The sequence below is a fragment of the Dipodomys ordii genome, unplaced genomic scaffold (genome assembly GCF_000151885.1).
Source record: "Dipodomys ordii isolate 6190 unplaced genomic scaffold, Dord_2.0 Scaffold106, whole genome shotgun sequence".
Classification (NCBI taxonomy): Eukaryota; Metazoa; Chordata; class Mammalia; order Rodentia; family Heteromyidae; genus Dipodomys; species Dipodomys ordii.
This window is the reverse complement of record NW_012267322.1, coordinates 7970906-7984674: the sequence shown is the minus strand read 5'-3', so window position 1 is coordinate 7984674 and position 13769 is coordinate 7970906. Positions and strand designations below refer to the sequence as shown.

Sequence of the window (13769 nt, the reverse complement as noted above, 5' to 3'; positions counted from 1 at the left end):
CCTGAGGCCGCAAACCACGGAGTGTGGGTGGCAGTCTATTTTGGGGGCCCGGCCGGGGTTGACTTTCCCTCTTACCTGGGCCATTTCCAAGGCAGGGATGGAAGAGGTCTTGGCCTGTGCTATTTATAATCAGGGTGGTCGGGCTGGGGAAGTGGGGGGGACACACAGATGGCTGGGGGACCAGGTGAGCCCTAAGAAGGGAGATTTCATTCCCAAAGAGGGTGCAGGAGTTCCACGGACCTGGTAGGGAGGAATGTGCTCCAGACTCGCCTAAACTGGCCTGGGGCGCTCCCCAGAGGCCAGGGCTGTCTCTCTGTCTGTCTTCCATCTGTACGCCATCATGCCAGGTAGCCCAGGGTAGCCCCTACCCACTCTGGGCTTGATCCCCTTGGCGAACAAATCCAGCTCCTTTCTTTTTTTCTTTTTCATTTTGTTGGTCATGGGGCTTGAACTCAGGGCCTCAGTGCTGTCCCTGAGCTCTTCCACTCAAGGGTAGTGCTCTACCACTTTGAGCCACAGCGCCACTTTTGTCTTTTTCTTTTCTTTTTGAGTGGTTAAGTGGAGATAAGAGTCTTACACGGCCTTCTCTGTGGGCTGGCTTCAAATCACAATCCTCAGATCTCAGCCTCCAGAGCAGGTAGGATTATAGTGTGAGCCACCAGTGCCTAGCTTCAGCTCTTCAGTTAGCTGCCCACCATGGCCCGGGGCTCTTGGAAATTTTACACACACGCAGACTGGACAGGACCCTAAGCTGGTAATAGAAGCTCCTCCTCAGAGGTGACCAACACATCTCCACTACCTTCTCTAGGGTCATCTGAACTTTCTCAACTTCCCACAACAGATGCTGTTTCCTTTTGGACCGGGAAATGAAGCAAGTCTCCTAACCTCTGGCAGTGTGTGCAGTGTAGGTCTGCCTCTCTGCCCAGCCCTCAGGCCAGTCTTGTAGTGTAGGTGTCCTTGACTGGGACACCTTGCAATGTCCCCAGCTTTGGGGCCCTCTGCTGTCAGCCCTATTTCAAAGGTGAAGAGAAGGCTCAGAAAGGGGCAACCACCTGCCTAAAGCCACACGGGAAGTAGCATGGCTAGGCCTGAACCAGTTCCCAGGCAGAAGCCCAAGTTTCCTGTTTGCCTTTCTTGGGGACTGTGTGCTCATTACAAAATAAAGTCAGAAGGGGTTATAAGTGGAAGTGAGCCCTGGGTGCCGGTGGCTCACACATGTAATCCTAGCTACTCAGGAGGCTGAGATCTGAGCATCAAAGTTTGAAGCCAACCTGAACAGGAAAGTCTGTGAGACTCTTATTTCTAATGAACCAGCAAAAGGCCAAAAGTGGAGCTGTGGCTCAAGTGGTAGAGCACCAGCCTTGAGTGAAAAAGCTAAGAGAGAGCACCTAGGTCCTGAATTCAAACCCCAGCTGTTACACACACACACACACACACACACACACACACACACACACACACACATTAGCATTTTGCAAAACTATGAAAGTTTTTTGTATTTTTTTTTTGTCATGGGGCTTGACCTCTGGGCTTGGGTGCTGTCCTTCCACTTTTCAGCTCAAGGTGAGCACTCTACCACTTGAGCTACAGCGCCACTTCCGTTTTTCTAGTGGTTTATTGGAGATAGGAGTCTCACAGTCTTTCCTGCCTGGGCTGGCTTTGAACCGGGATCCTCAGATCTCAGCCTCCTGAGTAGCTAGGATTACAGGCATGAGCCACCAGTGCCCGGCTAAGTTTTTGTATTTTTTTAAGTTGAGGCTTTTCTTAACTAACAAAGTGACTCTATCACTTAAGCTATACTCTAGCCTCCAAAAGTTTTTTGTTGTTGTTGTTGTTGTCAGTCCGGGGGCTTGAACTCTGGGCCTGGGTGCTGTCCTTGAGCTTTTCAGCTCAAGGCCAGTACTCTACCATTTGAACATAGCACCACTTCTGGTTTTCTGAGTGGTTTATTGGAGATTAGAGTCTCACAGAGGTTCCTGCCCAGGCTGGCTTTGAAATGTGATCCTCAGATCTCAGTCTCTTGAGGAGCTAGGATTATAGGTGTGAGCCATCTGGGCTTCCCAAAAGTTTTAATCATATGATATAATGCTAAAACTATTATGACATAAAATGACAAATAAAACATATACCTCTGTGTGACAATAATTTAGACATAAATAGAGTTCTTTTAAGTAATATGCTTAAAAGACATATATGTTCTTTGCAGTACTCAGATTTGAACTCAGAGTCCTGACACTTGCTAACAGGCACTCTACCACTTGAGCCATGCTCCCACCCTTAAATATACATAAAAGAAAAATGTAAGAGTAATGATTCTCTAAGGAATCCCCTTCTACCAGCCCACATCACACCTACTTCCAAGGGTTGCCTGGATCCCGAAGGAGCCCCTAGCCCAGCCATGGACCACCCTGTTCCACCACAGATGCCCCGCAGAGGGCCTCACCTCCATCCACCTGCCATTGTTCTCTGTGAAAAGGACACAGAAGGGGTCAGACTTGGAGGTGACGTCCCGGTCCAGCAGGTTCTGGCCACTCACAGACAGCTCCACCTTGCACACGCAGTACTGGGAGCCCATGGGGGCAACCCCCGCTGCTGAGGGGGTCGGGATGTAGGCCATGGGGGTGGGTGGGGGCAGCAGCAGCTCCTGGCAGTCTGGGAGAGAGGAGGGAGGGTCAGGAGGGGACACACGTCACTGCGCTACTTTGCAGCCAGGAAGCCTCACCCACTGACCTTCAAGAAGTGGGAAGAATCTGGGGACTGGTGGTTCACACCTGTAATCCTAGCTACTCAGGAGGCTGCGATCTGAGGAGCAAGGCTTGAAGCCAGCAGGCATATCCAAGAGGCTTTTATCTCCAATTAACCACCAAAGCCAGAAATGGAGCTGGGGCTCAACTGTTAGAGCAGTAGTCATGAGTACAGAGAGCTAAAGGACAGCGCCAAGGCTCTGAGTTCAAGTCCCAGAACTGGCACACAAAAAGTAAATAAATAAAATCAGAGAGTAGAGACAGAAGGTGAGGGGTGAGGTAGTAACGTGGGCCAAGGCTGGAAGGAACGAGAATGGGAAAAACACACGGCTGAGGCGTGGCCAGGAAGTGCTGGAGCTTTTCTCTGCTTTGGTTAAGTCCTTGTCCACAAGAAGGGCACATATCCCGGCTTCCCATGGTTAATGTGAAGCATGTGGCGTTCCGTGACCACGGCAGATGTGCAGTGGCTCAGAGGGCTGTGATTGCTTTGGCCTCTGGGAAATTCATTTCCAGTAACTTAGCCAAAGCCTAGCCTGGCTCACCGTCTAGCATAGTGGCCCCTCACCTGCCCAGGCACAGTGACTTGCGAGCGAGATGCTGCCGCACACACTGATTAGATAGAAGAAGGATGAGCGTCTAAATGAGTGAACTGGAAACCCATCACCTCACTCCGTAGATGAGTCAGTGAACTAACACATCCACTCATCCATGACTCCCCAAACCCCTGCCCAGGCTGGCGACAGGCATTTGCTCCCAGTAGGGGTTTCGGATGGTGAGGAGCCCTCTCTAGGTGGAGGGGAGCTCTGAGTCTACCCCTCTCCCCCGCCACCTGTTATCTCAAGCCTTGCAGACCATCGCTTCTTACGCCTCCGTTTCCTGAACGTCCTCCTGACATCACACGCCAGTAAGACTCTGGAGATCAGATCTCCACTCTATGGGTACCTGGGCATGCACCATGGGGGACAAGTCCAGTTCCCACATCCCTGTACTGAGGGGGTCAGGCTCCAGTTCCTCTATCCAACATTCTGTCCCCTTGCTACAGGGTGGCTGACCCTGCATGTCCCCCGGGAGCAAGTGTGAACATGCAGCAAACTGAGGCCTGTGTGTATCCTGAGCATCCACTAGGTCTCAAGCTCTGTGAGTGGGCTGGGAATCCCATAAAAAGATGGCAGTCTTATTCTAGTCCTTGCACAGCCCCTCTGGAGGAACACGGGGAGGGCTGTGGACAGGGACGTGGACAGGCCCAGGACGACAGGAAGCTGGGCTTCAGGCTGAGCGCGTGGCACGTCTTAAGAGGCACGAAGCAATTTGCTTTTGTTTCCCTTAAGATATGGTCTTTCTAGGTGGCTCAGGCTAACCTTGAACTCACGATCTTCCTGCCTCACTCCCAAGAGCTGGGATGGCTGTGTGTCATTGGGCTTGGTGTGCGTCACCAGGGCCGGCATGATTTGCCTTTTCAATAGCTAACTATGGCCGTGGGAAGAGCAGATTGTCACATGCAGAAGACACAGCTGCTGGCACCCACAGGAAGGACCACGGTCACATGGGAGCCCCTGCCCCCTGGTCCCAAGAAACAGCCCTCGCTGGGTCCTGAGGTGGGTCCCCTTTCTCCCGCCCCAGGGCCTGCCTGGCAGGGAGGGAGTCCTGATGGAGCCATTCATGGTCCCCTCCTCCATCCAAGCCCCCAACCGTGTTCCCAGAACCTCATTATAATCATACGAGCCTGGAGCACTGGGCAGGCGCTGCAGTTTGCTTATGGGATTTATTCTTGTCTGTTTCCACCAGAGCAGCCAGTGCACGGTGCGCTGGCTGGCGGCGCCCAGCTGGGGGTGTGCGTGCAGGAGGAAGACCGCTGCGCTGCGCGGGGCCAGGCCTCAGCCTAGCCAGGGTGCAGCAAGGGGCCGGGCAGCAGGCCCGCAACCCTGATTCATAGACAAGGCCATATCTTGGTAAAGGCCATGCACAAACCAGGAGGGGGGGGTCTCAGGTGGGGAGACGGCTGGACATGGTGTGGACCCATAGGGGAGTGGGGGGGGAGACAAAAAAGCCAGGGGGGGCTGGAACTCAGAAGATGATGGCTGCAGGGCTGGGGGGGGACAAAGCAAGTGCTCGCCCCCCTCTCCAGCTCCTCCAGGGGTCACCCCTGGTCACAGCCCTGCATGACACCAGTCTGCTGCCACCTCTCCACTGCTGGCCCTCCACCATGTGTTAGACCCATCCTGGGCTCGGGCTCCTTCGGAGGGGTAGGGTGGGATCCAATGGCCAGCCTTGCTCACATCCTTGTCCCATAACACACGTGGGTCTGGTCACGTGGCTCTGGAACATGACTTCCTGTCCCCACAGCGCCGCTCCCCAGAGCTTTCCCTCCCACGGGCGCAGCCCCTGCTTCCTAGTGGGCAGAAAGGGGATGGCTCACTCCCCCCACCTCCCCCCAGGGGACCCGTCCCTCCTCTCTCACTCACCCTCAGGCAGGAAGCTCCGGGATCCCCGAAATGGGGAGCACATGATGTCTGAAGTTGGGGCAGGCAAGGGGTCAGAGTGGCCGTGGGTGCCAGCCCGGCAGCGGGGCCGGTGGGCCGGACCCCGGGGCCTGACGCAATGGAAAAAGAAACCACAGCTCGGGCTGGGCCAGCCCCCGCCCCCCGCACAAGGCGCAGGGTGTCATTAAGGGGGGGTGGGTCTGCCCTGTGCATCTTGGAGGCATCAGCTGCAGGTAATTTGAGGTTTCAGGCAGGAGGAGGGGGCATGGGGAGCCAGGGCTTACTGGAGGAATGGTCCTGACTCCTGGTTTGGCTGGGCACAGGCTTTGGGGGTGACCCCAGTTCCACAAAAGGGGTTACGAGGCGGCCACACACACCCAGTGCTCCCTCTCACAGAAGCGTTCATCCTGTCACAGGTTCACATTTTCATTCCACAAGCGAGCACTCAGGGGCTGGGTGCAATGATGCAGGGCATGGTTGGGCCTCCCTGTAATCTCAGCCCTTGGGAGACTGAGGCAGGAGGAGAAAGAATTCCAGGCCAGCGTGGACTTTAGAGCAAGACTGTCTCAAAATGAAATTAAATAAAAAGACATGTTGAGTTCTCCTGCCATTGAACCCTGAAGTACAGAATCCCACCCCCAGGCCGGAGGAGCCCTGCCTGACCAGATCCCATCTCCTGCTACCTGATCCTAACTCCCTCTAAACTGCCATTCATTCCCTCTGCTCTCAAAGGTGTTCCATACTCTGGCCCCAGGACCTTTGCACTTCCCACGTCTTCTCCTGATGGGGAGTTGTCAGCTTACTGTCACATCCTCCGAGGACTTCCCTCGTCACTCAGCTAATGTGTTCAGGACCACGCTGTTTCCTTCACCAGCCATGCACTCCACAGGGAAATCATCTGTCATTTGTCTACATGCCTGTCATCTGTCCCCCTAAAGCTACGTTCCCAAGGGAGGCACCAGCAGCACTTTCTGGGCGCTAGAGCAGGTCTGCAAGTGGGTGTCCAGCAGCCCCACTCTCACATGAGGTGCTGGGAGCCTGCAGGAGGCTCCTCCATCTGTGTTTTCTCCCCAGCTCCGAGTTCAAGGTTACCATAAGCCGAATTTCTGGCCCTGAACCCTCAGAACTGCTCTGAGAGGCCAGCAGCAGAGGGACTCACTTCACAGGGGAAACTGAGGCCCCACGCTATGGCATAGGAAGGATAGAGGCCGGACGCAGAGCCAAGGCTGTGGTGACTTCATGTCGCCAAGCCTGGGGCGGGCAGGGCACCTGTGGGACTTCCGGTGCGAGGCTGCCTACATCATCGGAAAAATCAAAGCCTGGCTTGGCATTTGGAAAATGAAAAATCCCTCTGTTCTCAGGGCCAGTGACAGGAAGGAGGCAAAGCTGGACAGAGTGGCTGGTGACAGCCACAGTGACAGAGACTTGGGCCTCGAGTGAGGACCACAGAGCTGTGATCTGAATGCTGGCTCGGTTTTCTCCCTGCTGTGTGACCTCAGGCAAGTTACCTAACCTCTCTGGCTCCCCAAGATTGGGCAATAAAAGTGTTTTCCTAGGGGGTGGTGGGGTCAACTGTAGCTCAGTTCTGGAGGGAGCATGCCAGAACTCCTGGGGAGGCGGGGCCACCGAAGAGCGTGGGCCAAGAAATAAGGCTCTAGGCTACGTATCTGTGCTGGAGGGCCCAGGGCACAAGGGTGGTCGGGACACAACCCCCACACTCCTTCCCAGGTGGACCCCCTGGGGCACTGAGGCTGGGGATCCTGTTAAAAAGGAGCTGGGTGGGGGGAGTCAGAGGAGGGAGGGAGGGAAAGTGGGAGAAAATTGGTGGGGGGGGCAATGTTTGACAAGAAATGCACTCGTTATGAATGTAACTGCAACCCCTCTGTACACCACCTTGACAATAAAATTTAATTAAAAAGAAAAAGAGGCTCTAACTTCAGACAGCATAGCCTGAAAGTGGGAGGGACCTCTAATCTCTGACAGCAGAGCCTAGGAGAGGGCACACAGCTTCAAGGGGTGATCTAACCTCTGACAGCACAGCCTCCATGGTGAGGGGGGAGGGTCTAACCTCTGACAGCACAGCCTCCATGGGGGGGGGGTCTAACCTCTGACAGCACAGCTTCCATGGTAAGGGGGGGGTCTAACCTCTGACAGCACAGCCTCCATGGTGAGGGGGGAGGGTCTAACCTCTGACAGCACAGCCTCCATGGGGGGGGTCTAACCTCTGACAGCACAGCCTCCATGGTAAGGGGGGGGTCTAACCTCTGACAGCACAGCCTCCCATGGTGAGGGGGGGGTCTAACCTCTGACAGCACAGCCTCCATGGTGAGAGGGGGGGTCTAACCTCTGACAGCACAGCTTCCATGGTGAGGGGGGGGGGTCTAACCTCTGACAGCACAGCCTCATGGTGAGGGGGGGTCTAACCTCTGACAGCACAGCCTCCATGGTGAGAGGGGGGGTCTAACCTCTGACAGCACAGCCTCCATGGTGAGGGGTGATCTAACCTCTGACTGCACAGCCTCCATGGGGGTGTCTAACCTCTGACAGCACAGCCTCCATGGGGGGGTCTAACCTCTGACAGCACAGCCTCCATGGTGAGGGGTGATCTAACCTCTGACAGCACAGCCTCCATGGGGGGGTCTAACCTCTGACAGCACAGCTTCCATGGGGGTATCTAACCTCTGACAGCACAGCTTCCATGGTGAGGGGGGGGGGTCTAACCTCTGACCAGCACAGCTTCCGTGGTGAGGGGGGGTCTAACCTCTGACTGCACAGCCTCCATGGGGGGTCTAACCTCTGACTGCACAGCCTCCATGGGGGGGGGGAGTCTCACCTCTGTACAGCTTCCATGGTGAGGGGAGGGTCTAACCTCTGACTGCACAGCTTCCATGGTGAGGGGGGGTCTAACCTCTGACAGCACAGCCTCCATGGGGGGGTCTAACCTCTGACAGCACAGCCTTCATGGGGGTGTCTAACCTCTGACAGTACAACAGCCTCCTTGGGGGAAGTTCTAACCTCTGACAGTACAGAGGACTCTAACCTCAGACACACAGCTTGAGGGTATGGGGGTCTAATCTGACATCAAAGACTCCCAAGCCGCTCAGGGCTCCCTACCTGCTACGTGTGGTCCCTGATAGGTGGCCCTGGTCTCCCCAGAACCCAGGCAACACTGGGCCCCAGGAGGCTGCTGCGGCCTTCAGAGGTGAGCAGCAAGAGGTGGTACCTCCCTCTCCCCCTCCAGGGTTTAAGCAAACCCTCCAGGCCACTCTGGTCTCCCGAGTACTCAGGTGGGGCTCAAACGCCTCCCAGATGGGCCTGAGCGGCTGGCCAGACCTGAGGCTTCCTCGCAAATCCCAGGTGAGGAGGCCCAGGGTGACCACTAGCCATGGAGAGGGCAGTGGTCCCCTCCAGGTTCTCCAGAGAAACTGAGCCCAGCACATAGCTGTGTGCAGAGGGGCTTCCTTTGAGGAATGGGCAGGTGTGGAGGGGACGGGGAAGTCTCAGGACTTCTTGGAGGAATCTCAACCTACACTGGGCGGATAATCTGCTTTACCCAAAGCCTACCGATTTAAATGTTAATCGCATCTTTAAAATACCCGCACAGCCACGTTCCCACTGGGGTCTGACCAGATGACGGATCCCCACGGTCCAGCCAAGTTCACAGCCATTGCTGTGGCCTTGCGCACCCGGGGGGTGGAAACTGGGTCTGGGTGCTTCTGGGCTCACCGTCCCTGGGGTGTGGGAGCCGGAGAGGCCAGCCCCACAGGGCTAGCAGGAAGACAGCCGGAGGTGGGAGGGACCAAGCGGACAGAGGCAGAACTGAAATAAATGAGTCACAATAAAGCTGAGCTCCAATTTCTGGAGCCTCCTGGTAGCCCCGGGGTGCCGGAGCCCCAGGGCAAAGCCTGTCACCACAACCATTCTCCATATGGGCATGATGCCTTGGGGGCGGGATGATTGGGCCCAGTCAGTCCGGCCTCCTGGCTCCCAGGCTAGCACCACTTTAACTTGGGAGAGGATCAGCCCTGCAGATGGATGAGACTCTGGGCCAGTCATCTGGCCTCTGGGCATCTGTTGTTTTCCTACCCATCCAATGGAAATGACTAAATGTCTGGCATGGAGAAGCCTCTCAGGGCTCAGCTCTCAGCGCGGCCTTCAAGCCCCACCCCCTCCCAAGGGCTCCCAGGTCCTGCCCTTGCCCTTGGGGCCCTGGCTGAATTCCAGCAATACTTTTTCATGCCTCCCTAACTTTGCACATGCTGTTCCACACACCCTTCCGTAGCTTTTCCTCTCCAATCTCAGCTCAGTGAAACCAAAAGCAAAATGGAGTACCTGTTCCCCTCTTCCCCCAAATCCACCCCCTTCTTCTCCCCTCCCCCTGACAATTCTCCTCTTTGGCAAGCATTTGGAGCAACAAGAACTCACAGGTTGCTGGAAGAAACAGGAATTGGTGCAATCATTTAGGACCAACGGTTGGCAGAGCCTGTGAAAGCTAAATTAATGCCTCCCCCTGGGGTGACCCCAGCAACACCCAGCACAGATGTTCACCAAAAGACATGGGCGAGAATCTCCACAGCAGTAGTCACACGGGAGGTGGAAATGGGAAGGTTGTCGTACAAGGGCTGCCAAAGCCAAAAGAAATAAATAAAAGTTCGTGAGACCCTAACTCAACAAACAAGCCTGGTGTCATTGTGTGCATGCTGTGCACGTGCACGTGCACACACACACACACATCATCATCATCATCATCATCATCATCATCATCCTGGCTATGTGGGAGGAGGAGGTAGAAAAACCATGGTCCAAGGTCAGCCTGGGCAAAGAGTGTGAGACCTTATGTGAAAAAGTAACTAGCTCAAAAAAGGGCTGGGGCCATGGCTCAAGTAGTAGAGCACCTGTATCACAAGTGTGGGACCCTAAGTTCAAATCTCAGTACTGCCAAACAACAATAGCAAGCTCCATGACAGCGCTATTCATAAGAGCCCTCGGCTGGAACTGCCTGACCCTGAGCACCAGGAGGGGTGATGGTGGACGGCCCGTGCCGGGGCAGCGGAAGTGGCCAGCACAGGACAGCCTCACAGGCCCACTGAATGAAGCAGATAGACAGAGAAGGACAAGGCTGTTTTCCTTTACATGAAATTGCACCCGGACACGGACATCTATGCTGCTGGCAGCAGGGACAGTGGCAGGACAGGTGGCGTGTGGCGGACTAGAAGGGATGCCAAGTACCTGCATCCAGGGGCTGAGCCAGAATTGTTGGTCTGTGGGCTGTCATGGCCTCACATGCAGGCTGGCTATTTTCTTTTCTTTCCTGTTCTTTTCTGGTGCTGGGGATTGAACCCAACACCTTGCAAACGCTAGACAACTCTCTATCATGGAGCCACATCCCCAGCCCTTTTTATTTTGAGACAGGGTCTTGCGTTGGAGCCCAGGCTAGTCTTGAACTCTCCATCCTCCTGCTTCAGACTCCTGAGTGCTGGGATTACAGAATATGCACCACCATGTTCACTGGCCATTCAATTTTGGGGGGCTGTACTGGGATCTGAACTCAGGGCCTTGCATTTGCTAGTCTACTACCTGAGCCACGTTCCCAGCGCTGGCAGAATTTTCTGTTACTTCAATACACTGTTTAAGGAGAACCCCAATGACCCACGGCCCTACCTCAAGCCTGGGCCCTGCAGAACACCACTTCCAGCATGGCACCTCTATAAATACAGGCTGAAGGAACCTACCACCACTTAAGCCTAAGGCAGGATCCAATCTTATTGTCACCTCTGCCGGTCACAGAATGTGTGCTGGATGCGTTACTGACCCTGAGGAAAAGTGACAAGGAAAAGCCACTATAGCACCTTGGAATTATAGAAGCTGGGGCTGATAAAACGCCCGGAGCTGGCAATTCTGCAAGTTCTTTGAAGATCTGAGCAGAAAGGCTTTGCAGTGTACCTGACCTCGCTTCCCAGTCACCTAGAAGCCCTGGCTATCTCCCCCCCAACCCCAACATCCTACAACCCAATCCTCGGGTGCCAGAATGGTTCAACCCCAAGATGCCCATTTTCTGGGGTCCTGGCTGTGCACCCTGGCTGTCCCACCCCTGCAGCCCCCAGGGAACAAGCTGGCTCTCTGAGCATACACTAACCAAAATGCCACCTTAGCCATGGCACGGGCCACTACTCTCCAAAGACACCCCAGTCCACCAGGCTGCCAGGCCATCAGGGGGATAAATAGAGATGCAGACAGCCAGGCCATGAGGCTGCATCAGGGATCAGTCCTGATGCGCCCGCAGGTCCCCAGGTTCTGGCACACTAAGCTGGGTAACCCACACCTCATCACTAAGTCTGGCCCTTGGGGGCGGGGCCTCCTTTGGGACCGCCCCCCAGACCTGCCCAGCCTGTCACTGCAGGCCCCCCCACCTCTAGAGTTGGCAAGGAGCCACCACACCCCAGGAAGACAAGGCTGGGTCCTGCCCTGCTACCCCTGCCTTCTGGACCTCAACGTTTTGTGCCAAGTGTGCTGGTGGTGCCCCCCCCCACCTCCCTGAGAGCCCAGGGGCTGGTGCAGAGGTTTTCTGGGCTGCAGGGTATACTTTGCACTTTGGGGACCTGAGGTCTGGTCAGGCTAATGGAGGGTTGCAGGCCTGGTGACCATGGCTTTAAGTGGTGGGGGACTTTGGGGAGGGGATTCTCCCCTGGGATGTGCACACCCAAAACGAGGGTACCACAGGGCAAGAGTAATGGAGGAACACTGGGTCTCCGAAAACCTAGGCAAGCCTTTCCCTCTCTGTGCCTCATTTTCCCTGCCCATGAAATCCTTCCAGCCTTGGAGAGGGGAGCGATAAAGACCTCTCCATCCTTCCAGCCTCAGCTCCACCCACAGTCTCGGGGTCCAAAAGGCCTGGAAATCAGCAAGACACCCTAGCACCAGGTTCCCTCTGTGGGTTCCCAGCACCCTTATCCTGTCTCTCAGTAGAGGATCCTCCTCACCTTCCTTCCTTTTCTTCTTTTTAGGTCTGAGATCAGGACTCGAACTCAGTACCTGATGCTTTTGCTTTCACTCACTGGCTATCACTCTACCAACTGAGCCATGCCTCCAGCCCCCTTATCATCTTCTTATGATGGGTCCTTACAGCCCAGTGGCCTTCAGACTGCCCTGGCCACACTGAAGGGGGGGGGGCTCCAGGCTGAAAGCAGCCCCGCCCTCCTGAAGTCTGTCCTTTGGGCCAAGGGTACAGACACCTGCACTTCAGCCCCAGGCCCAGGCTCCCAGTAAGTACCCCCAGAAAAGACAGGATCACAGTACCAACAAGATTCTTCTGCTCCTGTGTGCCCAATGGGCCTTGCTATTATCTCCCCATTTTCCAGATCAGAGAAGTGAGGAACAAGAGTTAAAGAGTCCATCTGTTATAAGCAGAACTGTGGATACCCTCCCCCAGTACAAAGATAACCAGCAGTTCCTCAGAAAATGAACTAGGAAATGTTAGGCCACTATAGTTACAAATAAACCAAGTTCCCCTGGTATCTTGAAGCAAGGCGGCAGTGGGAAGAAGGGGAGGAACCATGGGCTGGGAATATGGCTTAGTGGTAAAGTACTTATCTAGCATGCACGAAGCCCTAGGTTCGATTCCTCAGTACTACATAAACAGAAAAGGCTGGAAGTGGCGCTGTGGCTCAAGCAAAAGAAGCTCAGGGACAGTGCCCAGGCTCTGAGTTCAAGCCCCAAGATTGAAAAAACAAACAAACAAAACAACAACAACAACAAGGAGGACCTATGTGAAGAAGACTGTGATGTGGCCACAAGCCAATGAATGCTGGACCAGGCCTACTAAGGGCTGGAAGGGGTGGGGCTCTCCCTGGAAGCTTTGGGCAGAGCAGTGGCTGTGCTGACAGCTTGATTTCAGACGTAGAGCCTCCAGAACTTGGAAGAGAATAAACCTCTGCTGTTTGAAGCCACCCAGAACGTGTTGCTCAGCCAGAGCAGCTAGGTTCCCAGCATCCTGTTCCCTGAGCCACGCAGAGATGGGGCTCTTCCCAGCACATTCAGTGCCCTGCCACCACCTCCTCCACCTTCCTGGCCCCCAGGCTTTTGGTGCTAGACAAACCCCTTCTTCTCTGACACACAGTCTTCCCCATGGCTTTTTCCACAGGTGAGTCCACTGCCCTCTGGTAGGTACCCAACTCCCAGCACCAAGCATGCCCACACCCGACTTCCAGGGTGAGCTCTTCCAGGCTCCACCCCCAGCGCCACTGGGCTCATTTTGCTCCAAGGGGCCAACACCCTCTTCACACTGAGCAGCTGCTCTGTGCCAGGCGCTGCTCTAAGTGCAGGGATCCAGCCCTGGTCTTGCCCTTCGGTAGAGCTGATTCCCTGTGACCAGGAGGGGCAGTAAATAGATACACAGGTGGACAAAGGGTTTCAAAGTGGTAAACACCTTGAGAAATAAGCATGCCAGGAGTCCTCTCGGACCCCAGAGGAAGGTGTGATGGAGACACACAACAGCCACGGGACCCTGAGAGCCAGGTGGCCATGGAGGGCGGGAGACACAAGGCTG

The 13769-nt window shown here is 55.2% G+C and overlaps 1 protein-coding gene across 2 annotated transcripts in view; it reads right to left on the bottom strand.

Annotated features, from left to right (window-relative positions):
- The window catches only part of Cpne2 (copine II), a 32303-nt gene extending 21278 nt beyond the window's left edge, over nucleotides 1-11025 (bottom strand). Inside the window, exons 1-2 of one of the 2 annotated variants that reach the window (XM_013027898.1) lie at nucleotides 10957-11025; nucleotides 2444-2652 (exon numbers count right to left, since the gene is read on the bottom strand). In XM_013027898.1, the coding sequence (XP_012883352.1) occupies nucleotides 2444-2617 (174 nt within the window). In that variant the 5' untranslated portion in view covers nucleotides 2618-2652; nucleotides 10957-11025. The remainder of the gene's footprint in view (nucleotides 1-2443; nucleotides 2653-10956) is intronic. The other variant, XM_013027897.1, reaches the window with a different exon arrangement.
- Nucleotides 11026-13769: the final 2744 nt, after the last annotated feature.